Source organism: Solanum dulcamara, chromosome 5 (assembly GCF_947179165.1).
Source record: "Solanum dulcamara chromosome 5, daSolDulc1.2, whole genome shotgun sequence".
Taxonomy (NCBI): Eukaryota; Viridiplantae; Streptophyta; class Magnoliopsida; order Solanales; family Solanaceae; genus Solanum; species Solanum dulcamara.
In genome coordinates, this window is record NC_077241.1 from 76,668,101 (window position 1) to 76,693,642 (window position 25,542).

Consider the following 25,542-nt stretch of genomic DNA (forward strand, 5'->3'; position numbering starts at 1 on the left):
TTTTTTTGCCGTCACCTGTATTTAACAAATAAAAATTGAATTAAGTTATTTACAAATTGACAATATAAAAATATCAGTTATCTCAGGGTACTTGCCTATTGCCTTTTGAGAAAAGTATCTCTCTTCTGAAGCACTTTTGAAGCCTATGAAACATAAATTGATGCTATAATACTGGCAAAAGCAATCTTTTCAAAAAAATAATAATTGATTAACTAAACAGTCAAACACAAAATATTACTCTAAAAAAATCCTTATATATATATATATGTGTTTTCTGAACTCTTTTCCTAGTTCTTAGGAAAGTTTCTCCCGAATAGATCTCTAAGCAGCATAAATTTAAAATAATCAAATTTTAATAATGATATCAAACAACAAATAAAAAAAAATTGTTTTCCTAGTTGTGGAGACTGGGAAATTATTAATGTAATTTACATAATTCTCATAGTGTTAAGAGCTAATTAAATTATTTTTCTACTTTTTTTCAAATTACAAAAATCCCTTAAAATTTAGGGGGTAGAGATGTATCAGAGAGGGAATAGGACATCTTATACATAGGGGAGGGATGTATCCGAGAGGGGGATATGGATGTATAAGGAGAGGGGAGTGATGTATTGGAGAGGTAATTTTTAAAAAAAATTTAAATGGTAGAAAATTTTAGAGATTATGGATAAATAAAATGTATATTTTAGATAATTTCTCCAAATTAAAAAGATTGGGCTTTAAGTTTGATAGTTTGAATAGTTGTCATTGGGCCCCATGGCTAAATGTTCGACAGCTGCTTCTCAGCAAAGCTCATGAACTCCTGTTCCTGCTTTTAACAGCAAAACACTTTTCTTAGAATTCATAAGCTTGTTAAGTGCTAAAGGTTAAATGGCATATTGCATACATTTCATATTCATGTTCAATATTTATTTTTATTTTTTATAATCATATGATATTCGATATTTAACAATCTAAATTTGCACCGCATAAAATCGATTGAAGAAAAAAACTCTTCCTCTGATGGCTTATCTAAGTGGAGAGGTATGGGTTCACGTGAATCTTTCTTAGATCATGTAGAGTTATGCCTACATGATTCCCATAATTTCGATAATCGAGTGTAGATATGTTACTAATTATTAAATCAAAAACCTTCTTTTAACCATATGATATTTGTATCTGTTGATTCAAAAAATCATATTTGTACAATGTAGGGCTGAATTAAAAGAGAACCACCATGTAGGTAGTTTGTGCATTTACAGGCTAGAATCCAAGACCCTGTGTTTGATATGAAGGAAAATGTTGTTGTTTTTTTAGAAAAGACAAATGAGTTTCTTACTTATTTTCTAGTGTTTGGTCAGTAAGCAAAAAAAAAAAATTAGTCCTAAAGTATTTATATGTAATCTAGCAAAACATTATCAGTGGGGGATAGGGTAGGAAATGGGGGTCGATGGGTGGGTTGATAGGGAGGAGACAATAAACTTGAAGACTCACTTATGAAACTTGTTTTCCCTACTTTCATTAGGAAAGTTATTTTTTTATTTTTAAGAAACTTGATTTACTAAAAAAAATATTTTTCAATACCAAACATAAAAAAAATATTTAAAATATTTTTCTCCATATCAAACACACCCTTAATTAGAGAGGAAAAAAATACATTATTCATCACACTACACTCCTAGTCAAAGCTTATAAGTGTGGTGTGAGGGTCTCTTATTTAATTTTTGTCGAAGGGTGGGTTTGTGTAGTCTCTATTAGTGAGATGAAACATAGGTGGTGTCAATTTACATAAGTTAGTGTTGTGTAATTGTTGTATTTATCGCCCCAACTCTATGATTAAAAAAACATTGATATCTTAGATGTGGTATTGTCCAATTTAATCAAGTTTGTGATGTACTTTTTAGATAGATCCAAATACTTTTAACTTGTCAAAATTTGGCCCAACAAACTATACTGGTATACATTTGATGAAATATACACATATTAAGGAAAATCTAAATATACAACTTATTTTATTATATTTTCTAAAATTTCCTATTATTTGAAAAAATTATAAAAATCCTACTCTCTCCTATTCTCGGATACATCGCTTTACGCTAGGGGTGTGCATCGGTCGGTTCGGTTCGATTTTATGTAATTATCGGTCAGGTTTATCGATTTTCGATTTTTAAATACGATAAACCAATAACAAACCAATAGGATATTTTTTTTTATCAATTTTCAGTTTATCCAATAAAAAATGATCATAAAATAAATATATGACTTCTCACTTCTCTAACAATTTAGCGTGATGTAGTGAAACAAGCAAATCAAATGTAAATTCTTTGATATAGTGAAACAACAAAGATAATGAGAAATTGCATCAATAAGAGCAGATGTAGTACGAAGGTTACATCAATTACATGTTACATTCAAAACACAATATGAAATTTCTGATGTTAATCAGATTACAGATGTTTACAAACTTGCAAAAGCTACAATTACAAACTAATCTTTAGGTTTTGAGAAAAGACTAGAGACTGAAGTGGTGTGAAGTAGTATTATAAAATGGGTAGACAGTGTAGAGTAGTGATATAGACATATAGTGTCTAGTTAGGTTAATATTTAATATTTATGAAGGGTAAAGTAGTAAATTATTACTGTCTTAATGGGTTATCGGTTTACCCAATAATCCAATACTAAAAATCGAAATCCAATTGTTAAATCGATAAAATTTTTTATAAAACCATTAAAAACTCGTTAACCCAATAACCCAAATATTAAAGATCAGTTGCACGTCTTGGGTTGGGCCATTATTTGGGCTCTGTCTCAAGCAACCTTTAAAGGGTGCCTTGTTTCTTTTGGCCCATTTCTTGAATGTAAAGGATTTGATCATGGGAATCCATCACCAAAATGAGAAGACAAAAAGATTAAAGAGGTCTTTGCACTGTATAGCTTTTTTTACTAAAATAATAATCGACAAATTTATAACTTTTGCATATTAATGTATACATGCATGTTTTATACACATTTGGTATATATATGTCTAGTGATTGTAATTATTTTTTATGAGTGACCAAATATGTAGCTTTTCCAAAATTATTGACCATTTATTATCTAATGTATATGAAATTAATATATATATATATATATATATATGCGTCGATCGTTATAATTATAATTATGGTTAAAAAGCTTCTTTAGCAACTTCCAGGCACTATTTTTTTTTAAATCTGAATGTTATAAAATTCATGGCTGCCCCACTATATATCATCACCTGTCCAATATAATAAAGTCTTGGGAGTATAATTCCACTGAATTTCTATTCCATAAAAAGAAATTAAGCGCACACAATTTCAACCAAAGCAAATCTCATTATCTAACGTGACAAACAGTTTGGACCAACATATATCGTGGTGAGATGATTGAGATTCTTTCATTTTTAATCAGAAATCTTGAGTTTTTTTAAATGAAAAAAGTTATATTGAAGCGTTTCTCTAGAAATGAATCTTACAATGCAAAAATTCAAATTTAATGGAGTTGACCACGTATGAAAAAACAAAAACAAACAGTTTGAAATACCAACTGCTTATTTAATTGGATCAAAGTTGGATTAGTTGGTGTCATGTATTGGAAAGTAGGGTTTTAATGAAGACTTTATATGCTAAGCACCGTCCTATTGTTATCATCCATGAAACAACATTAAAATACTTACTATGTACGTTTATGATTTTAAATTAGTTACTACCTTTTTACTCAAAACCTAAGTGCAACAATTAAGAATATTTTTTTGTGCACAATATTTCCTTTTTTTTTTTTGTTTTTTCATTGAATGTTCGGAGCTTGCATAACCTCAATTAAATTCAAATCGCATATTGCAGAATCCATTCGAGAATAACACTTCCATCAAAATTTTCATCATACTAAAGGATCGAATCTTATATTATGTAAAGTGTAAACACCCACGTAGGTTATAAGGTTTTTCCGGTTAAGCACTCTCCTCATTTAATTACCCTTTTGGCTTCATTGTTAATTTCATCAAAAATTGAATATTAAAAACATTAGGAAGTCATTATGCCACATTTAAATAATTTCATCAAACAACAAACTAACAAGTAATTGTTACTTTCACAAAAAAATATGATTTAAGTTATTACAATTTACATATATAAGTGTACAAAATTATTTAACACCGTCAATGTAGCTTTTTTTTTTTTTTTCAATTCGGTGTTCGATCCGATTGGAGCCAGGCTAATTCAGTACACTTTCAATGCAATTATACCTAACACATGTACGTTATATAGTAAGTTCATTATCATACTCCCATTTTTCACTTTTACTTGTTCATTATTTCAAAAATAGATTTTTATTTTTACTTGTCACTTTTAACATATTAAGAAAAGACAATTTTTTATGCATATCATTAATTACTTATTCTATAAATCATTTTTCAAGATATAATATTAAACATCAATTAATAAAATTACTATGGTAAAATAACCATTTTAATTATTATTTTATTAATGAGGCATGTCAAGTCCAAATATGATAATAAAAGTACACGGAGAAAATATTTATTAAGTTAGTGTAATTAATGTCTATCATAAATTATAAGAACCTTAGAAGTTACAAATATTTTTACACCATTAGCAGATATTTTTTTTTTAATTGTTACCTTATTAGAATTGATAAGGTAAGAATTAATCACCCTTGCTTGTATTATTTACGTTGAAAATATTTTATCATTAATAAAAAATCACTAGACAATTTATCTAGTGATATAAATTTGCCAAAAACATATATATTTCATTATTATTATTTTGGGTGTTCATTTGTTTTTTTAGTCCTTTTTGTTAATCATTGTTTCATTTTTATAATGTAACTTTCTAATCAATGTCTACCCTCGTTGAAAAAGGACAAAAGTATTCATTCTTTAATTTAGGAAATCCTCCAATGATATCCTGCAAATTTATCCATGTCACACCACTCAAACAAAAGTAAGGGAAGTAACTATATATTGTGATAAAAATAATTATACTTACTCATATTTGGTGCTTAAATGAATACTTCAAATACACCATATGAGCTCACCATATAGTTGCTCAACATATTTATCAATAGTGTTTATACTAAGTCAATACACTTTATATAATTAAGTAATAAAAGTACGTGTGTAAATAACTATTAATTTGATATAAATATTTAATACGAGTAAACTTTCTTTTTGACTAGTACACGATGAGACGATTTCATTACATTATTCACTTATAGGATCTCTTTGGGTCTATTATTTCAATTAAATTTCTTACTTGTGTGTGACCTTTTTTATATAGAGAGAGAGGGAGAAAGGCGAGCGAGATAGAAGAAAGGCGAGTGAGAGAGTTAGATATATGCATATTCACTTAAATACAGTGTATCTGAAATAAATTACACTTAATTTTGGCTCATGTATTTAATATACATGCATCTGGAAGAGGCAAATACACATATACGAGTTTCAAAGTATGGTAAGGAACGTAATATTGAAAATTAGCATGAATATAAATAATTAGCTCCTAAAATAATATAATTTATGTTGTTTACCCTTTTAATTACGTTATTCACTTGATTAAGATTACCCAAATTCTAACCAAGTGGCAAAAGTTTAGAATGAACCTGATCATATAAGCATAACAATAAGCAATTCAAGATTCTGCAATTTATTAGGTTAATTATTTTTATTAACTCTCTTGCACGTGTGTTACCTCTTATATAGAAATGTCACGATCCAAAATGGGTCATGAGTAGCACCCACACTTAACTTTTTAGGTGGGAGAATCAATGATACAAACCCCAACTAATAAATATGACAATAACGCGGAAGCTCAAATAAATATGTTTTTCCCAAAACCTTAAAGTCATCACATGAAGGACATCTAAATTCTAAAATTAAGTCTCGAATTATCAAACACCAAATAAATAAATAACATAACGTGTCCAAAAACTAAGGACACCATGCCATGACAAGAGATTCCATCGCCAGCTAGAAGGATAGCTCACCCTGCAATTCGATGAACTGGAGACTGACTAGAGCTGAGGTCGAGTCGAAATCGGTGGAACACTCGCTGCACTCCACAAAATAAAACAAGAAAAGATACAAGTAGGGGTCAGTACATGACAATATGTACTGAGTAGGTATCATCATCCGACTCAAAATAGAAATCAATATGCATAAAGTAATAGCAGAAAATCAACAACAACACTTAACAGGTGGCAACCAATGAACAATTACATCACCAGTCAACAACATCAAGATCACACATGAGGACTCAAGCCTCCACATCACACTCTTTTGAAAAATGAGTTTTGGAGATTGGGTAGTATTAAGTCATTTTAATTTGTTTTCCTTTAATATTACCGTGCCGGAACGTGACACCCGATCCAATATATATACCGTGCCGGAATGTGACACCCGATCCAATATATATACCGTGTCGGAACGTGACACCCGATCCAAATATACCGTGTCGGAATATGACACCCGATCCAAATATAATTAATTTATCATTCTTCATGATTACATTCCACTTCATTAACAATATTTCATCAAGCCTTCTTTATTCAAGACACCATTTTTGATAGGGCAAGTTCAAGATTATGGATTTCACGGTCTTGGAATTTCAGACAAATCACAGTAACATATCAACCATCCAAACCACAACAATTAAATGCATAGTAAACTTCACGCATTACTCAATGACTATCAATCACTATTAAGAATCTATCTATTATATAGAATATAACCATAACCTACCTCAACCAAAGAACCGAAGTAAAGCAAGCTAATCCACCAATGTCCCTCCTTTTCCTCAATGCCTCAAAGCGTTTCCAATCTATCAAATATATAATATTTATAAGTAAACTAGTCCGTAGACACCAATATTATTTATATGTTTAACCTAAACCCCGCAACTCATTCAAATCTATAATCAAATTCCTAAGTTTAGATACAAGTAATATCTCAAGTCTCATATTCCTAAATCTTAAAAAGAGGTTAAGCCTTAATTTCTTTCAATATCATAAATTTGATGATATTCATATAACACCTTACACCTAATATTTAATTATCTATCTCAATATATCAAAACATGAATTATAATGTGGTAATTGTAAGAATAAATTACTACAAAAATAAAAAGTAAGTGCGCAGGTGGACAAACTGCAAAACTAAGCCACAACCTATGTATACTATTTCCAATATAGCTAACATTTCCTCCTTTTTTTTTTCTTCATATTACCCCAATGTATGAACACAGGTAACATGACTTGGAGTTCAACTTTTCCATATTCATTACTCTTTTCCCAACACTGATCGGACATTAAGTAATATGTATATATATACATATATATATCATATCCTAGTAAGTAGTTCACAAAACAAGTCGTTACCTGAACCAAATTTTCTTAAGGAGGCCTTCGATTGCCTCTTCGTCCGCCGTCGCAGGTGAGTTCTTTCTCACACCCTTCCCTTCTCTTTTCTTTTCTAATTAAAATAATTATATATTACAATTCATGAACCCTATCCTTTTATTTTAATAATTGATATAGAGTATTAAATAAATTATTAATTTAACCCATTAATTAAATTAGTTATTTAAATTAACCCCTTAATTAATTAACCGATGTTATCAAAAAGTCCAAAATACCCAATTAAAAATTTACGGACTAAGTCTTTTATGAAATAAAAAATTCTAATTCTCAAAACGACCTAATGGATCGTTACAACAAATTTGCGTACACACAATTGTATATTTATGATTTGATACCTTATATTAATAATAATAAAAAATACTAGTACACGACGAGACCTTTTAGTAATTACGTTATTCACTTAATTAAGATTACATGAATTAAAATCCTTTTAACCAAGTGACAAAAATTTAGAATGAACTTTGATTACATATTGGCATAACAATTAACAATTCAAGATTCTGCCATTTATTAGGTTAAATTATTTCAATTAACTTCTTAGTATAGACATTTTCTCACTTTCACATTTGTCCTTCCACAAAATTTCTCAAAGGTTTGACCGTCCAAAAAGCTATAGAAGACCGTTTTTAATTACTTATACATTAAGTATTATGTTTCCTCTTCCAACTTTCATCCAAAATAGAAAAACAAAATCCCCATAACTTTTTTATTATGTTAACTTGACATGGATAAATAATTAATGTAATTTTCAAAATTTTCCTCAAGTTCTATGTAATATTACTATCACGAGAGTCCCTTGCTTTATAATTATTGCTATTGTCATTTATACCCTTGTCATCAATAATTAATTTATGAAAAAAATATCAAACGAAAAGACACATAGAAACAACATTAATTATTTTGGAAGTCTGTAACGTTAAAATACCTAAAAGAAAACTTAATTACATCGCAATCAGAATAATTACAGCTAATAAACTCCGAGGTTAGAATTTATAAAAATTGCGGATTAAAAAAAAAGATTGACCAGAAATATTAGGAAAATGTCAACAAATCTTAGTCATCCCAACACCCAAAATTGCATTAGACACTAAGGGTTCATTTGATAGTTTGTTAGAATGATGTAGTATTAGTAGTAACAATAACATTTCTATTGAAATCTCATAAATTGAGATTTGGAGAGGGGAAGATGTATACAGATCTTACCAATATCTCATTGAAGTAGATAGATTGTTTTTGAAAGACTCTCAATTCAAGTGCATCAAATCTAAATAAAAAAAGAGGAAAACAATGAAGAAAACAATGTAGAAATCATAACAGTTAATAAGAAAAAATAGTGTAATCAATCCAAAAAATAATAACAACAACAAAATAGTGTGGGAAGTGAAACACAATAAACAACACAAGACTATAGATAATAAAAACAAGAACTACAAGTGTAGGACTAGTACTACGACAGACACTAACAAATATAAACCCTCGCAAAGAAAAACGACATTCTATCCCTAGTAACCTTCTACCCTAATACGCGACCTCCAATACTCCTTCCTATCTAGAGTCATGTCCTCGGTAATATGAAGTTGTATCATGTTTTGTATAGCCACCTCTCCCCAATACTTGTACCGTCCACCTCTACCCCTCTGCTTCCCCCTTACAACCAGCCTCTCGTAAATCCTTTCTAGGGCATCTAGGCACTTTTTTTTCACATGTTCTAAATTATCTCAGTCTCGCTTTCTTATTCTTGTCCACCACAAAGGCCACTCCCACCTTCTCCCAGTTAACCTCATTCCTAATATTTTCGTTGCTAGTATGTCCACACATTCATCTCAACATTTTCATCTCCGCAACAAGCATTTTCTGAAAATGTGAATTCTTAACTGGCCAACACTCCAGAATCTATATATTATTTTATGCGGATATTAATTATACATAATTTAGTTATCATGTATTAGTTATTACACTTTTTATCTTGCATAAAATTATGCACAGATTTCTTCATAACTTATACATACATTAGTTATGCGAGTTTCTAAATTACATCAAACATCGTATTAATTATCAAACATAATATTACTTATACATCTACGTAGCTCACCTCCAAAATAGCTGTCAAACGACCCTTAAAAATGAATAAATTGTAACATATATTACATGCATCTTAAAAAATCATTTTTTTCCCATCAAACTCCATAAATAAATCAAACATTAGAGGAAAAGAAAGCATTATACCTTCAAATATGAGTTTACCCTCCTTTTTTTCTTCACAATATTTGTTAAATCTAATAATCAAATTTTGTTAAAACTATACCTTCAATAGTATATTAAGTGACTATTTTGAACCTACTTCAATCATAAGGGACTATGTTTGCCATTTTCTCCAGTTATGCCTATATGTAGGGGTATTTACAGATCGATTTGGGTCGATTATTGGTCAAAATCAAAATCAAATCAACTTAATCGATTTTTAAATTCTCAAAACCAAATCAAGTCAATTATAATATACATTTGTCGACTTGGTTTGGTTTGGTTATTCGGTTATTAATCATACGTAAAAATAAAAGCAATGATACATTCAAAATGGGGAAAAAGTGACAACAATCTATTTAAAATGAAAAATAGTTAGAACCACTGATATTATAAAACTTTCAATCACTAAATTTATTGTGAATAAAGCTTAAAAAATTCACCATTTTAGCCTAGAAGGAGGAGACAATGACATTTTTAGTCCCACCAAGAATTGTCATAGACATTCATATAAATGAAATCAATAAGATAAATGTTCTCGTCTTGATCATTTTTGCTTTCATAAATAGATTAAAAGTAAAAATTGATGAAAACGTATATAAGATCTCGAAAACTGTTTGTAAACATAATATATTATGTATGTATAATTATAAAACATATGTATATAATTTGTCTGTTTGGTTAAGTTATTTCTTCAATTTTTTCAAACAAAATCAAACACTATTGATTTTTTAAAAACTAAAACCAAACCAAATCATACTCAAATAAAATTAATTTATTTAATCAATTTAATTTGGTTTTTCTATTTGGATCAATTTTTATCCAAACCGTAAATATTTCTATCCGTATGTATCTATAATTATCAAACAATCCTTTACACTTTAACAAATTCACTTCACCGACCCAAGAAAAAGAAAAAAATGTTTTCTTATTCGTAAATTCCATTTCCCCTTTGATTCTGTCATTTCCATTGCCATAATCTCTCTCTGTATATATATATATATATATATATAGCTGTTCTTAACTCTGAAAGTTTCACAACTATTGAATTGAATTGTGTATTTGGGTATTCGAAGGAATCGAATTTGAATCGAGAAGATGGATTCAAATTCTTCAATACCCACTTGTCAATCGGAAGAACGGAAGCCGGAGGAGTCAGAAACCAAAGAAATGGTGCACAAGACAAAGGTTATTCAATTCTTGGGCCGAACAACACCCATCATTCTCCAGAACGACAATGGACCTTGTCCACTTCTCGCTATCTGTAAACCCTCTTTTCTCTTCGCTTTTTTGCTATTCTTAGGGTTTTATTAAGATTACCGAATGCTTCTTAGTTCTTATCTTCTTATTTTATTTATATAAATAGAATTGTGAAACGCAGGATGTAAATTGAGTTTTCAATTTGCCAGAAGTTTTATTGTAATAAACCATCTATAGTTTTAGAGAACCCCATTAAAGCGAAATAGGTATAGACGAGTTATATAGAAGATCTCTACTAGTTTGGAATTGAGGCAGCTATGTTTCTGTTGTAAAAAGGTATAGTGTTTTGATATGGCCAATTAGGATAGCAGTCTGTATCTTTTTATTGTGATGCTTACTGAATCAGAATTGTAGCTTGTGCTTCTCTGGTTTGTAAGTGAGATCAAATGATGTAAATGGAAATAAAGAGAATTCAGAAAGAAAAGGAAATAAAGTCAGAAAAAATCAGAAACTTTTCTCATTCACACTACTTGATTATAACAATCTATGGAGATTTGATACTAGGGAATCGGCTGGCACGTGATTGGTTATAATCAACTTCGGACCAGTGTTATCAAGAGCGAAAAATGCAAAAAAGCTCTAAGGTTAGTTGCGGCTTTAAGAGTAAATCGTAAATAAAACTTGGCTTAAATGGAGAAAACATATAAAAGGTCCAAGGTCCGTTAGGGCTTTAAGCAGAAAGCGCAAAAAAAACCATAGCTTTAATGAGAAAAGGCGCAAATAGAGAAAACATATAAAAGGTCCAAGGTCCGTTAGGGCTTTAAGCGGAAAGCGCAAAAAAAACATAGCTTTAATGAGAAAAGGCGCAAATAGGGAAAACATATAAAAGGTCCAAGATCCGTTAGGGCTATAAGCGTAAAGCGCAAAAAAACACACACCATGGATTTAATGAGAAAAGGCGCAAATGGAGAAAACATATAAAAGGTCCAGGTCCATTGGGATTTTACATGCAAAGCACAAATAAAACGTGAACTTTAATGAGAAAGGAGCAAATGAAGAAAATATATATATGTATATATACATATTGAGTCCAAGACTAATAATTATAAGCATGAATAACAAATACACGGACAAAGAAATTGAAAATTTATACGATAAAGTGAAATATCAATTGTTTTGTGTCACCTCTTTAGAAAACACTCATTCGCAAGGAGAAGTATGTCTTAGAGTCTTGATGACGATATTGAAGCACACATTAAGCGAGACGAAGCGCTCAACGTGTTTTGAACCACGCTTTAGGGTGTTTTAAGCGCTCCTTTGACAACACTGCTTCTGACAGAGGGACTTTACTGTAAATAGTATAAATGGACATAACTATAAATTTGAAAACATTTAGCAATGGCTTCAGTGATCCAACGGTGACAATCCTCACCTAAATGTCAAGGTACAATCCTTGCATGTTGGCATGTTGCATCCATTCCCCTTCAAACAATCGAAGCTCGGGTAGTATGGCTTTATAAACCTTGGGTCCCCAATTAGTTTCTTATTGCAATTAACAAGAGATTGGCACATTGTGCTAGAATTTCTGTCAATGCAAAGCTTTTCCTCTTCGCCATGGTTTTGTAAGAGTTAGCCATAGCTTCAGTCAATGATTGTCCATCCTCAACAATGGTTGATGGTTCAATTGAAGGTGTAACTTGGGCTCCTACCTTCTTCATTAACTACGACACACAGAACAGATGATGTATCTTAGCTGTTAGAGGCAATTGAAGTATAGACAACAGATCCGTCATTCTTTATTACCATATAAAGACAAACTAACTTTTGAGGTTGCTATTTCCCATTACCTGATCTATAGCTACAAACTCCCTCTCATTTTCTCAGTGTGTATGCTTAAAGTTTTATTCTTCCATGAGCCTTCTTCAATTTCTCCTACGGCTTTTGAGCCATCTGTTGTCTTTGTTTGAGCTACTGTATTAAATACAGGTGAGGAGGAATCCACAATGGGCTACAAAGGGTTGTTAGTAAAGAAATTGTGAAAACTATTGCTACACCAGGTTTCAATTAGTGACAACTAGGTCTCCCACTCCCGGGTTGCTGGTGAGTGGTACATCTTAGATAGGTCTTCTAATATCTGTTCATTCCCTAGGTTGTTGGTCCATTAGAAACAGCCTCCCTATCCTCACAAGGTAGGGGTAAGGTCTGCGTACACACTACCCCCCTCCCCGGATCCCACATGTATGTTTGTTGTTGTTGTTCCCTAGGTTGTTGATTGGTACCCAAATTGCCAGAATGATACTGAAAGTAGGTGTGATGTTGTGGGATTGGGAATAGCCATCATAAAGAGGAAAGTGTACTAAAATTTTGAGAAGAAAGAAAACTTTGATCGAAGGTTAAAGACAAAATTTAAAGATAATCGAAATTCGAGAATAAAATCCTCAAATTTCAAGATTAAGTGCCAAGAACCCTAATTGATTCAGTATTCAAGTTTAGCGGATTAAGAGTAATTATGATACTAATAGAGTCAATTCAAGAACTTAGATCAAAAGGTGACCTAGATCCCTATTTTGAATAAATTAGAGAGAATAATTAGTATAAGACTAATTACCTTCTTTAGTTTACTTTAATAGAAACCAAAGATACCAAGTTTAGAATTAATCTCATCTTTTAAATAATCGTTCTTGTAAGGTTGTAAGATAAATCCATAATAAAATAATATTCATAACAATCTTGTCTAATGAAAATAACAAAATCACCACTATATATTGGGAAAACCTATCCCAAATAGCATGGGATTCAAATCCTAATACTAAAAATCAAACTAGGAAACTTTAAACTAGGAAAACATGAAAAATAATGACAAACTTCCTCCCTAACAAAACAAGGAAAAGTTGCCAAATTTAGAACCAAAAACACTTGCCTAATTTATGGTCTTGGACGTGACTTTTCAGCCCCTATTCTGGGCGTGAGTTTTAGCCCTTTTGGGCTTGAACTTTGGCACTTTTGGCCATGCAATTCAGCCCCTTGTTGGGAACTCCTCTTGGACTTGGATTATGAAATACATGTATCACTTAGCTCATTCTTTTTTCCATAATTCGTGGGCTCTTCTTTCACGATAAGCATCTTCTTGATTTTCTATTGAAACCCATCAACGTTAATGGAGGTATGCCACTGTTGATGTTATCATGGAAGCTTTTCAAGTTTAGCAAATTCATTAAGGTTATAAATTATTAAAAGAACTATCCCATACTCCAGGGGCTTCCCACCTAGTGCGAGGAATAGTGGATGTATATGATATGTAGCTTTTTCTTGCATTTCTGAAAAACGCTTTGTACCATATAACATGAAAGAAGTGAGAGAAGCACCCAAGGGTATGTTCGTGGTGGTCAATGGAGTGGGGGGAGAAACATGAAGTCTTAGGTTCAAATCCCAAACGAGGCAAAATACACTAGGTGTTTTCTTCCCATTTGCCTAAGCATTAATGGGCATAGTCACTCATTTGAATTGGTGGGAGGTGGCAGATATCCTGTAGAATATTCTAGGTGTGTGCAAGTTGGATCCTAATACTACCGTCATAAAAAAAAGCAGAGATGAACTCTTGTTGAAATTGGTAATTGAAACATATCAAATTAGGAGTTTAGGTTTTACAACAACAAGAAAAGTTCTCTAAATCTTATACCTAATTATTATGACAATTATTAAGAATATCATAGTGCAATATATTGCTAATGATAGTATTATCTTTCAACACGCAACAACAAAGCAAAGGTCATGAAACAACTTGAGTTTCTAATTTTGAAAACTAGAAATGGAAAAAGTTACTGGAATTGTTCAAGTAGTGACGAGGAGTGTGTCACCCAATATTGAAAAATTGTCGAAAACAAAGGTGGTATTATTTTCTCTAAAGAATATCTGGCAATTGTATGAAGCAAAAGAACTACATTTTTCAATATACATAAAAAGTATCTATTCTCAATCACAGGAAAAGGTACAGTGTCAAACCTTCAAAAAAAATTGGAGTAGCTTGAATTCGCATTGTAGTTGAGAAAATTCCCTGAATATAGGTTGTAATGTTGTTGGAGAAGTTACATTAATGGGAAGAGAAAAAATAGGCTGGAAAAAGGTAGTTCCTGTCTATGTTGCTCGGACTCTTCAAAAATATCAACGGGTGCGTGTCGGATTCTCCAAAAGTAGTGTATTTTTGGAGAACCCGACACGGGTGCAGCATCAAAAGTGAAGAGTCCGCGCAACTTAGGTCTCCGTTAGATTGGTCACTCAAAAGAAGTACTTAGAGGTCTCCATTGATACGGTCACCAGAAATAAAATGGTGATGTCAGTCTGTATCAGAACGGGTCATCGAAAGAAGCAAAATAGTGACATTATGAAAAAGAAACAAAAAATGTTGGCCAAGCAAGGTCATCCATAAGTACACATAAGCTACTTATATCTCTTCCAAGGTCTGTGGTACTTTGTGAACGGAGAAGAGAGAGAAAAAACACTTATCATAATTGGTAGTTACACATTCAGCAGAGCTCCTTATATAGGAGTTTTTATTTTTAAGAAACATTGGAGTTTTAAGCTAAATGAAATAAGAAAAGCTTTCTACTTTGGAGATTCTTTATTGTGAAATAACCAGTATTAATTCTGTTGCTGTTCAACACATCTCATCAAATTCAAGGTTGTAAAAAAACTTAAGTTCACTTATTTTGAGTAAAGGAAATCAGCTGACTAGCTGAGGGTTAAAGTTGTTCCTTGCTGTAAGAAGAAGAGGAAAAAAAATTATGATAAAAATTAAAGGGATGATAATAAGCACTTCACCTGGAATTATCTTTTTGGTTATACTCAGAGCTGTTGGAACTCAAACAATATGTTGGTACAAATAAAGCAAAGGGAAATCATTTTCGCATGATCACTTCTATTGTGTATATAGTCATTTCTTGCTCATGAAGAAGGTTATGATGTCATCAACCAGTTTGCTTGAAAATCTCTGTTAATGCCTTGACTTATATTTAATGGTCGGTATGCGTATTTAATATGAATCTTTGTTATATGTTTGACAGGTAATGTACTATTGTTGAAGAACAACTTGAGCTTGAGTCCTGATTTTCCTGAGGTTTCACAGGAGAAATTGCTTTCTCTCGTTGCTGAGCGGCTGATAGATTCAAACAGTAATGTCAATGTAATTAGATTGCCTTTATGGATATGCTTTTTGTTCCTTTCATTTGTACTGTTGCGGGTAGTCTTGTGTTGTACAATATATCCAGTCAAATGTAGTCTCTGTTTACTGGATTTGAGGTAATTGTGAGCATTTTAAATTGCTATCCAGGACAAAGATGCTGGATATGTTGAAAATCAGCAACAGAATATTGCTGATGCAATTGATTTGCTTCCTAGACTTGCGACTGGCATTGATGTAAATATAAAATTCAGGAGGTAGACAATCTGTCCTTTTTTGATTGCTTTTGTTCACCTTACTAATACACGGATTACTATATCTTTATGATGCAATTACACGATGTTTCCAGATTGTGGTTCTGACGAAATACATGTCTTATTTGGCAGAATTGATGACTTTGAATTCACTCGTGAATGTGCAATATTTGATCTTCTGGATATTCCACTTTATCACGGTTGGATAGTTGATCCACAGGTATGAGTTTTAGCTACATTCTTTAAGTTGCTTATTAGGCTAGTTTCTTTTGTTTATTTACACTTAATAGTTGACAGTCTGACAGTTGTTTTAGTTCAGACCTCCCAAATAATATGCTAGAGAATGTTGAATCTAGGACCTCTTGTTTGGGCCTTAGGCTTTGCGTCCTGTGCTAAAACTCACTAGCATAACAATACATTGTTAAAGCTGAAAGATATGCTCAATGCATCTATTAGTGTATGAAGATTTTGTTTTGACTTAGCATTAGTTGTTACTGTTCTATTTCGTGGTGTTTAATATATATGAAGGTACAACTTAAAAGAGAAACCTCGAATATACATATTTTTAGTATTGACAGCAGGTTGCTTTACCGTTCTTGTTCCCAGAAGCTTCTGTATCTTGCACCTGTATTTTGCATGAATTTTGGAGACATTAGAAGCAATATCCAATTTCTGATTCAGTTTTGGAATTTATGCGCTCAATGTTTACTTTGGTGATTTTGGACTTGCTAGAGATGGTGTAATTTTGTAGTACATGGTGTAATTTTGTAGTAATTGATGAAAACCACTGAATTAATTTTCAAGGCAATGCAAATTAATGCAAACACTACTAAGCAGAATTAAAGTGAACATATTAACAAAAATATCATAAATAATGTGATAGGTAGTGAATACGGAATACTGACCATCTGCCAGTTTGATGCAACCATTCTGTAACTGATTCGGGACTAAGGAAAAGCCTATTTGGAATAGGAAAATCAAGGATCTTCACTTGTTTCCATAGGTTACTCCTTCATTGCTCTTATTAGGATATATATCACGTATTCGTCTTCTCTATTGCTATACACTCCTCACTTATAAGCTCCTCTTCCACCTAACCCTTTTAATTGGTTTATTTGTGTATGACATTAGTGGTGGCAAACACGACCTAAAAAACTGTAGCCTGCCCAAATTTTAACGGGTGGGGCAAATGGTATGTTTGATGATGGGTCATTTTGGGCATAGCCCAAACCAACCCGAGTAGTAAACAGGTCAACTTGGGCTGAGTCGATAACCCAAATCAACTCGTGAAGCTGTAAAAGTCAGAGCCCGACGGATCATCACCATAATTTTGAGGAAGAACATTCTTAGAGCCTGTTTGGATTGGCTTATTTTAAGTGCTTTGAAGCCAAAATAGCTTTTAAGCACTTTTAAAATGTTTGGGTAAATTCAAAAAGTGCTTATAAGCACTTGATTTTAAGGTAAAATGTTAAAAATAAGCCATAAGTTAGGATTTCCAACTTATGGCTCTTAGCTTATAATTCAAAAGCAAAAGCCAATCCAACCAAGCTCTTAGTATATGGAGACATTTATAGGTGGGCGTGGAATAACGAGGCTATCTTTATTCATTCTAAGATTCTAACATTTTGCCATTTTTTTGTCTAAAAGGATGAGATTTTTTTTTCATTTAACAACAATATTATTACAGATAAACTAGTGAATACAAGTTGTAGGTCTCGTAAAACATCCATGTAGGAAGACTTTTTCCAAAGAGGCCTCTTGAACTAGAGAAATAAGAACCAGAAGTACAGCAACTACTAGAAATCCACATTTTACTAGAGGTAGGAAATACAATATATGCCATACTCATTTGTATTTGCCATACTTGTGTGCTGACAAGTCGGTCCAGCCTCAGTATTAATATTGTCCATCTGAGAGAATCCACATCAATATCCAATCTTTTCACTTAACAAACAATCTGAGAGAATCCACATCAATATCCAACCTTTTCACTTAACAAACTTCAAATTTTGGGTATCAATAGCTTGAGCAGGCAGATGATTTACAACATATTGGGAAACATGGTTGTGAAGCTACTAACCCGAGGCAACCAATGCCATAAAAATATGCTTACTCCAAGTCCTTATTCAATCCTTGATAATTCTGTAGGGTCTATTTAGTTATTGTGATTGCTCTCCATATTACTGATAAGTACTATATGAGAAATAACACCCACAATATAGCCAATACTGTGTGCACAGTGTGCATATGCAGCAATAGACTAATAGTACTAATAGGCTGAGAAAAGGGAGAGATGATTGATGTGGAAATAATAGAACTATGCTATGTCTAGTATATTTTTTTTTTATCAAGAACTATGCTATGTCAAGTATTTTAAGAGCTTTGCAGATTTTTACCGTGTAATTTGCCAAGTGGTCGAGTAAAATAATTCTTCATGTTACTTTAATTTTGTACAGTATGATGTATAAAATGAGATTCATTTTTTCTTTAGAAAGTTGAACAAATTTATCTTTGAGAAAAGGATTTTTAAACAAACATTTCAAATTGGATTATTTTTTTTGAGAATAAAAAAAACTCAAATTGGAAATTTCACAACTCTCTATAGTCTATATGGTTATTTTTGTTCTTCAATGTAGGATCTTTTAGTTTAGCAACTTGTATATATCTCACGTTGTTTAGTTTCTAAATTATGGTCTTTATGTTTGCAAGAATTTTAAAAATGGCTGATTTCATTAAGCAAACGAGAAGAAAAGCTTAAGTAATATTTTGCGGTCTATATGATATTGTAATTTTAATCAACCAGAAGGATGAAGAAACAGGTAGAAGAAAACATTAAACTAAAGTTTTTTGTTTTATATGATCTGTAGAGAAATTAATAAAAAGCTGGCAAACACTCAGTAAGAGAGCATACAATCACTGTTTTCGAAAGTGAAAGCGCAAAAAAAAGGAGGACAAAGGTCCTTGGGGTTTGAAGTGGAAATCGAGGATTGAAGTGCTTTGCTTCTTTGAAGCAAAGCCCACAGTTATAGAAAATTTTAAAAAATACTAAATATGTATGAATTTAGTACTACATATAAAAATCAATTTACAATTAAAATAACAAATCTCAACATCCAATTACAATAATATTGATATTAATCCAACTTCTCAAAGTTGAGATTCAAAGAGTTGACTACTTTTTGTTAGGGATTATTTGCGATTGTTTGAAGCACAGATTTTTCTGAACTGCATGACTTCACCTATGAAGCGATAACTGCTCGGTTTGCATCACTTCATCTCTTTAAGCGATGAAACGATGACTTTTAATGACATTGCATACACAGTTAGAGAAATGCCTTTAAATTGGGTGGGTTGGTTATAATCCGTTTCTCAGCCTATCTTGACCCAAGTTTAATTTGTACGGGGGCCAATGGCCCATTTATTGACTTCCCCAAATTTAGCCCTACTTATCCATTTTCAACCCCTAGTAAATGTCTAGGCATAGTGTCTTGTTTAATGATCGAATAATTACATCCAAGTTCAATTTTATATTTTTTTAAGTAATTATAGCTTTCCCATTTAACTCTTGCTTGTTTGTGCAATAATTCTCTCTAGAATAGATCAATAGATAATGCGAATAATTTGGTGTATTTTGTCCAAGAACATTCTTTTCACAAATTCTTATTGCTAACTCAACATTCATTGGATTATGTATAATCCATCTTTATTTTATCCACGAATCAAATGACTTCATGATGTCCTGTTCTAGTTAAAAGTTCTGAGAATAACTTATGTTAGTTTGAGACGTCGAATGACGGACAACTCATTTTGGCCTTGGAAAACCTTCTAAATTTTAGTACCTATAATTCAGATGTGTGCAATATATTGAAATGAAGCCTGAATTGCATCAAGGATATATTTTTTCTTTCAACGGTTTTATTACGGGCTGCATTATTTTGACCATTTTGCTCTGAAAGTAGTTTGTTAGATGCAAGTTTAAAGACCAATTGCAACCATTGTGTATTGGTGAATTATTTTTCTGAGTTATCAATTTGTTCCAGGACCATGATACAGTAAATGCAATTGGATCAAAGTCTTACAACACCTTGATGGGGGAGCTTGTTTCCCTTGATACCCAAAATATGGAAACGGAGCATAAAAAAAGTTCTGAAGATGACGATGTTGATTTTGCTGCTGCTACAACTGCAGCACTAGGGGTACCTTCTCCATGCCTCTCAAGAGGGAGATCATTTGATGATTCTCCTGTTTCTATTACAGATCACTATACAGCTAGAAAAGGAGATATTGAAGAAGAAGCAGAGCTGTTGAAAGCCCTTCAATTATCTGAGGCTGGAATAGCAACTTCATCAGTAGAAGCCGATGGACTGAATTCTGTAGGTGAGATAGCAAATCTGAAGTGTCCAGAGCCAGTGGTTCTTAACAAGACATCAGAAGTAAATGCTAATGAGACACAACCAGTTGTGCAGCATGAAGCATTGATATCCACAGAAGAATTAGTATCGAACGCTAACAAAATATCTGGTGACGGCAATCCAAATAGTTTCCAATTGGTCTCCGAAGTAGCTGTTAGTTCCTCCCTGAAAATTGATCAGGAAACCCCTACCCAAGATCTTGGAAATGCAAAACTGCTGGCTGAAAATGAGAGTCTGCCTCTTGAGTCAGGAAGAGTTTCTTCATCTGCCTGTGAAAATCATGAGCAGATATCTGGAGGTATGAATGACATTCAGGGAACAGCCGTTATTCCTGGAGATGGGAATGCAGCCGAGCCCAATCAAGTTGGTTGTGGTGCATTTGATTCATCTAGTTCCTCTATACCATCTGCAGCTCCAGGTTCATCAGGTGGCAGACATGACACAGATGAACCTAAAACCTTTAATTCTTCCATAGATGGCGACGAACCCATTTATGAAGGAGAGGATTGCATATTGGAGTCAGCAACCACAAGTTACCAAAGTCGAGAGCCTATGTATGAAGGCGAGGTGGTTCTTGCTGAACAAGTGAATGGAGGCAGTAGAGATGTGCATGAGACAATTGTGAAGGATGAGATCACACAGAAAGAAGGTGAGAAATTGTTTTGTATGAATGAATCAGGCAACTCAGATGCTCATGTTGGGTGAATGTATTCCTCGACACTTTTCAAAGAAAAGTAAAAAAGCAATGTCTCCTTGATCTGATTGTATTTTATTTCTTTCATGTATTTCAACATCTTTTGCTCTTCTTAATTCTCATTAGGGGAACTGGTGAGGAACTTTCTGAAGAACAGTGCAAGTCAGTTAACAATCTTCGGGTATGCTCCCTTCCCTGTTTTGTTCTTAACTGTAATACTATGTTTTACTAGTAGTGACAGACTTCTCTTTTTTTCCTCTTTTGCACAGATTATTTTCCTTGCAAGAGGGTTTGAAAGAAAGAGAACTTTGTGTTTTCTTCAGGAATAATCATTTCAATACTATGTTTAAGGTATTTTCCTGCTCAGTTGTTCTACTCGAGGAATATATTATTATCATCATTATTTATGTGATTTATATCGTGGTAAAATAATTTCCTGTAAAGATATGATCATATCTCCACTTATTAAGTTTTCTGGGCATAGAAAACTGATGTCAGCTAATGTGCAGTTTGAAGGCGAACTATATATTTTGGCCACTGACCAAGGATTTATAAATCAGCCTGATTTGGTATGGGAAAAATTCAATGAGGTAAGAAGCGTGTCTTTTCTTATATATTTACCTTGCATTTGTCCTATAGGGATAATCTGCAAATTATCATCTTCTCCCTTTTTCCTAAGTACATGTTGTTTGCTATGTTTGATAGTGTCAAATAGCATTAGATTTGGTATACTGTACTGTTGCCTACCTCGTTGCTATACTTGACTTTTGCATGTCTTGCTGCCTCTGATAAGGATAAACAGTACAATGCAGCTCTATTAAAAATCTATTTGTCTTGTTTCCAGAAGTTAGCATGTTATTACTTGCATGCATTGCCTATTAACTTGGAGTTCTCCATGCTAGGTGAATGGAGACACGATATATGTGACTGGCAACTTCAAGGAGTTCAAGGTAGAAGATAATGCCAACACCACATGGGATCAACAGAGTGCTATGTCCAGTACTGCGGTATGTAGTTCTTTGCCTGTAATAGAATGTTATGGTTTTGTAACAATTGCGTTTGTGAAACTAACTTAAGCTGTTACTCTTAGAACTTCCTGGCAAGCATGGAGAAAGAACAAGGACATCCAACTTTCAAGTAATATTTATGTGTCTTCTTTTGCATATATTAAATGAGAATGGAACACTCCAGATCATATACTGCATCAGTTACTATTCTCTTTCATTAGTTCTGTTGTCTTTTAATTGACAAAATAGTGGTTTCGATCAGTCTGTCTGTTGATATTCAACCTTTACCTTGATTGGTAGTTGAAGTTAGATGAAGATATTTGTGCGAGGTTGTTTTGCCTTCCTGTTCTAGCATCAAAGCTGTCCTATTCTATGTCGTCAAAAAATGTTTGCGTCAGTAGAAGTTGCTGACATGTTTCAGTTACTTAATGGCGTGAAACATTAATTTTGTTTTACTGTAGTGCTGACTCTGTGGATGCCTTAAAGTCGATGCACTTATATTTGCAACCTTGATTTGATAGCATGAATATATCTACTTGGTGATAGCGCTGAGATGTAATATTTTTGATTGTTGGCTGGCAGTTCTGATTTACAATTGGCAATAGCTCTCCAGCAACAGGAATTTGAGCAACAACAACAGGCACCACAGAGAAATCAGAACCCCCAGCAACCCGCTGTAAATGGTGGGTCAAGGTTGATTACTGGTCCTCAGGTAGGCTCGAAATTTTCTGACATTTTAGTTTTGCACATTTGATAACTCCTGACTTGGAAGTTCTTTCGACTAGTGTTTTAGTAATCTAAGAGAGTGAATTACTTTCTTACAGGTACCAAGGACCAGCACGAGACCTATGTCTTCGTCCCCCAGGCCGGATCCAAAGTCATCAAAAGACAAGTGTATTGTGATGTAAAAGACTGCACTCTCAAGTGTGTTTGTGAAGTAGCAAACGTATCTTTTGTCTTCCTACTCACTCTGGTGTTAACTGAAGTAACAAACGTATTGATTCAAGTTACAGTTTCAACTTTTTTTTTGTTGTACAGAACGTATATAGCAAGGAAATTCTGGTTTAAGACTAGTCAAGAACTTTCTAACATTTGCTTACATGTTGCACTCTCTATTTAATCAACTGCGTACATATTTTCTCTTGAATTTGCAAATATGTGTCTGTAACCCCATACATTGCTAGAAAAAATGCTGCTTTTCCATCCGAGAATCTCCATCTGCTTTAAATGGTCGTGGGTTGTAATTCTTATTTTCAACGTGACTTCTTTATTAACGTATTTTCTTTTCATATTGATTTTGTTATACCTTACTTGAGCCAAGATGTAACGACCCTTTAGGTCGTTTTGTATACTATGACTTTTTATTTCATAAAAAAACTCATCCCGTAAATTTTTAGTGGATACTTTGGACTAATTGATAACTAAGGTTATTTAATTAAGGGGTAAATTTAAATAACTAATTTAATTAATGAGCTAAGTTGATAATTTAATTAGTACTCTATACCACTTATTCTATATTTATTTAAAATAAAGTGGAATAGGGTTTAATATTTTAATTGTTCATTACTACACAAAACTGAAACGAGAAAAGAGAGAAGAAGAAACATACCTGCGGACGACGGAAGCAGCCCAAGGTAACCACTGAAATCCGTGTAATGTTATAAGGATGTATTAGTATGTTGTATTGTTGACTTGAGGGAAAAAGGAACAAAAAATCTAAGAAATTTTAGGTGCTAAAGTAGTCACTGCTCGTTTTTGGTTTTAGGATAGGAACAAATTTTAGTTTTCTTTATTAGGAACAATTGAAGGCTTCTTCAGGTAAAGGAATATATATATATATATATATATATATATATATATATATATATATATATATATATATAACCAATTCCTAATTCCTATGATTTTATATATGGATAAGTGGTCATAGTATTATTATATTAATAATTGAAGTGGATGAGAAATTGAAAGTGCAAACTTTTCATGGTTATTTTAACGTTCTAATTGTTTTGGGTGTTCTGAGGGCACCGAATTTTAGTTTCTATCATTAATTAATGATTAGGTGTAGATGATATATTTTTATTTATTAGGTAGATGATATATTGAGATAAATAATTAAATATTAGGTGTATTGTATTATATGAAAATTATTAGAGTTATGATATTGGAGGAATTGGGGCTTAACCCTAGGTTTGAGTTTTAGAAAATTGATTATAGAGTTGGGTGAGTTGTTGGGTTAGATTAAACATATGTATAATATTAGCATCTACGGATTAGTCTGCTTACGAATATTGTATATTTGATAGATTGGAAACGTGAGGCTACGAAGAAGGGAAAAACATTGGTGAATTAGCTTGCTTGACTTCAGTTCTTCGGTTGAGGTAGGTTATGGTTTTATTCTATATCATAGATAGACTCTTAATAGTGATTGATATTCATTGAGTAATGTGTGAAATTTACTACGCATTTAATTGTTGTGGTTTGAATGGTTGATATGTTGTTATGATTGGTCTGAAATCCCGAGGCCATGAAATCCATAACCTTGAACTTGCCCTATCAAAAATGGTGCCTTGAATAAAGAAGGCTTGATGAAATATTGTTAATGAAGTGGAATGTAATCATGAAGAATGATAAATTAATTATATTTGGATCGGGTGTCACGTTCCGACACGGTATATTTGGATCGGGTGTCACGTTCCGACACGGTATATTTAGATCGGGTGTCACGTTCCGATACAGTATATTTGGATCGGGTGTCACGTTCCGACACGGTATATTTGGATCGGGTGTCACGTTCCGGCACGGTAATATTAAAGGAAAATAAATTAAAATGACATAATACTACCCAATCTCCAATAACTCATTTTCCAAAAGGGTATGATATGGAGGCTTGAGTCCTCATGTGTGATCTTAATATTGTTGATTGGTTATGAAATGGTTCATTGTGTTGTCACTTGATCTTGATCTTGTTGGTTGACACCTGTTAAGTGTTACGGTTGATTTTCCGCTATTACTTATTGCATATTGATTCTTATTTTGAGTCGGCCGATGATACCTACTCAGTACATGTTGTCTTGTACTGACCCCTACTTGTATCTTTCTTTGTTTTATTTTGTGGAGTGCAGCGAGT

The 25,542-nt window shown here is 32.6% G+C and overlaps 1 protein-coding gene across 3 annotated transcripts; it reads left to right on the forward strand.

Moving 5' to 3' along the window:
• Positions 1-10,579: 10,579 nt before the first annotated feature.
• Positions 10,580-23,623, forward strand: LOC129889958 (uncharacterized). Of its 3 annotated transcripts, XM_055965443.1 has the most exons (13): positions 10,591-10,933; positions 15,930-16,048; positions 16,196-16,302; positions 16,432-16,519; positions 20,340-21,009; positions 21,124-21,360; positions 21,532-21,586; positions 21,675-21,756; positions 21,915-21,995; positions 22,308-22,412; positions 22,496-22,542; positions 22,995-23,124; positions 23,237-23,623. In XM_055965443.1, the coding sequence occupies exons 1-13, from the start codon at positions 10,768-10,770 to the stop codon at positions 23,318-23,320; spliced, it is 1,971 nt and encodes a 656-aa protein (XP_055821418.1). In that variant the 5' UTR covers positions 10,591-10,767; the 3' UTR covers positions 23,321-23,623. The 3 variants fall into 3 exon arrangements, with proteins under 3 accessions (XP_055821419.1, XP_055821418.1, XP_055821417.1); XM_055965442.1 differs by having other exon boundaries at positions 20,340-21,360; XM_055965444.1 differs by lacking the exons at positions 22,496-22,542; positions 23,237-23,623 and having other exon boundaries at positions 10,580-10,933; positions 20,340-21,360; positions 22,995-23,086.
• Positions 23,624-25,542: the final 1,919 nt, after the last annotated feature.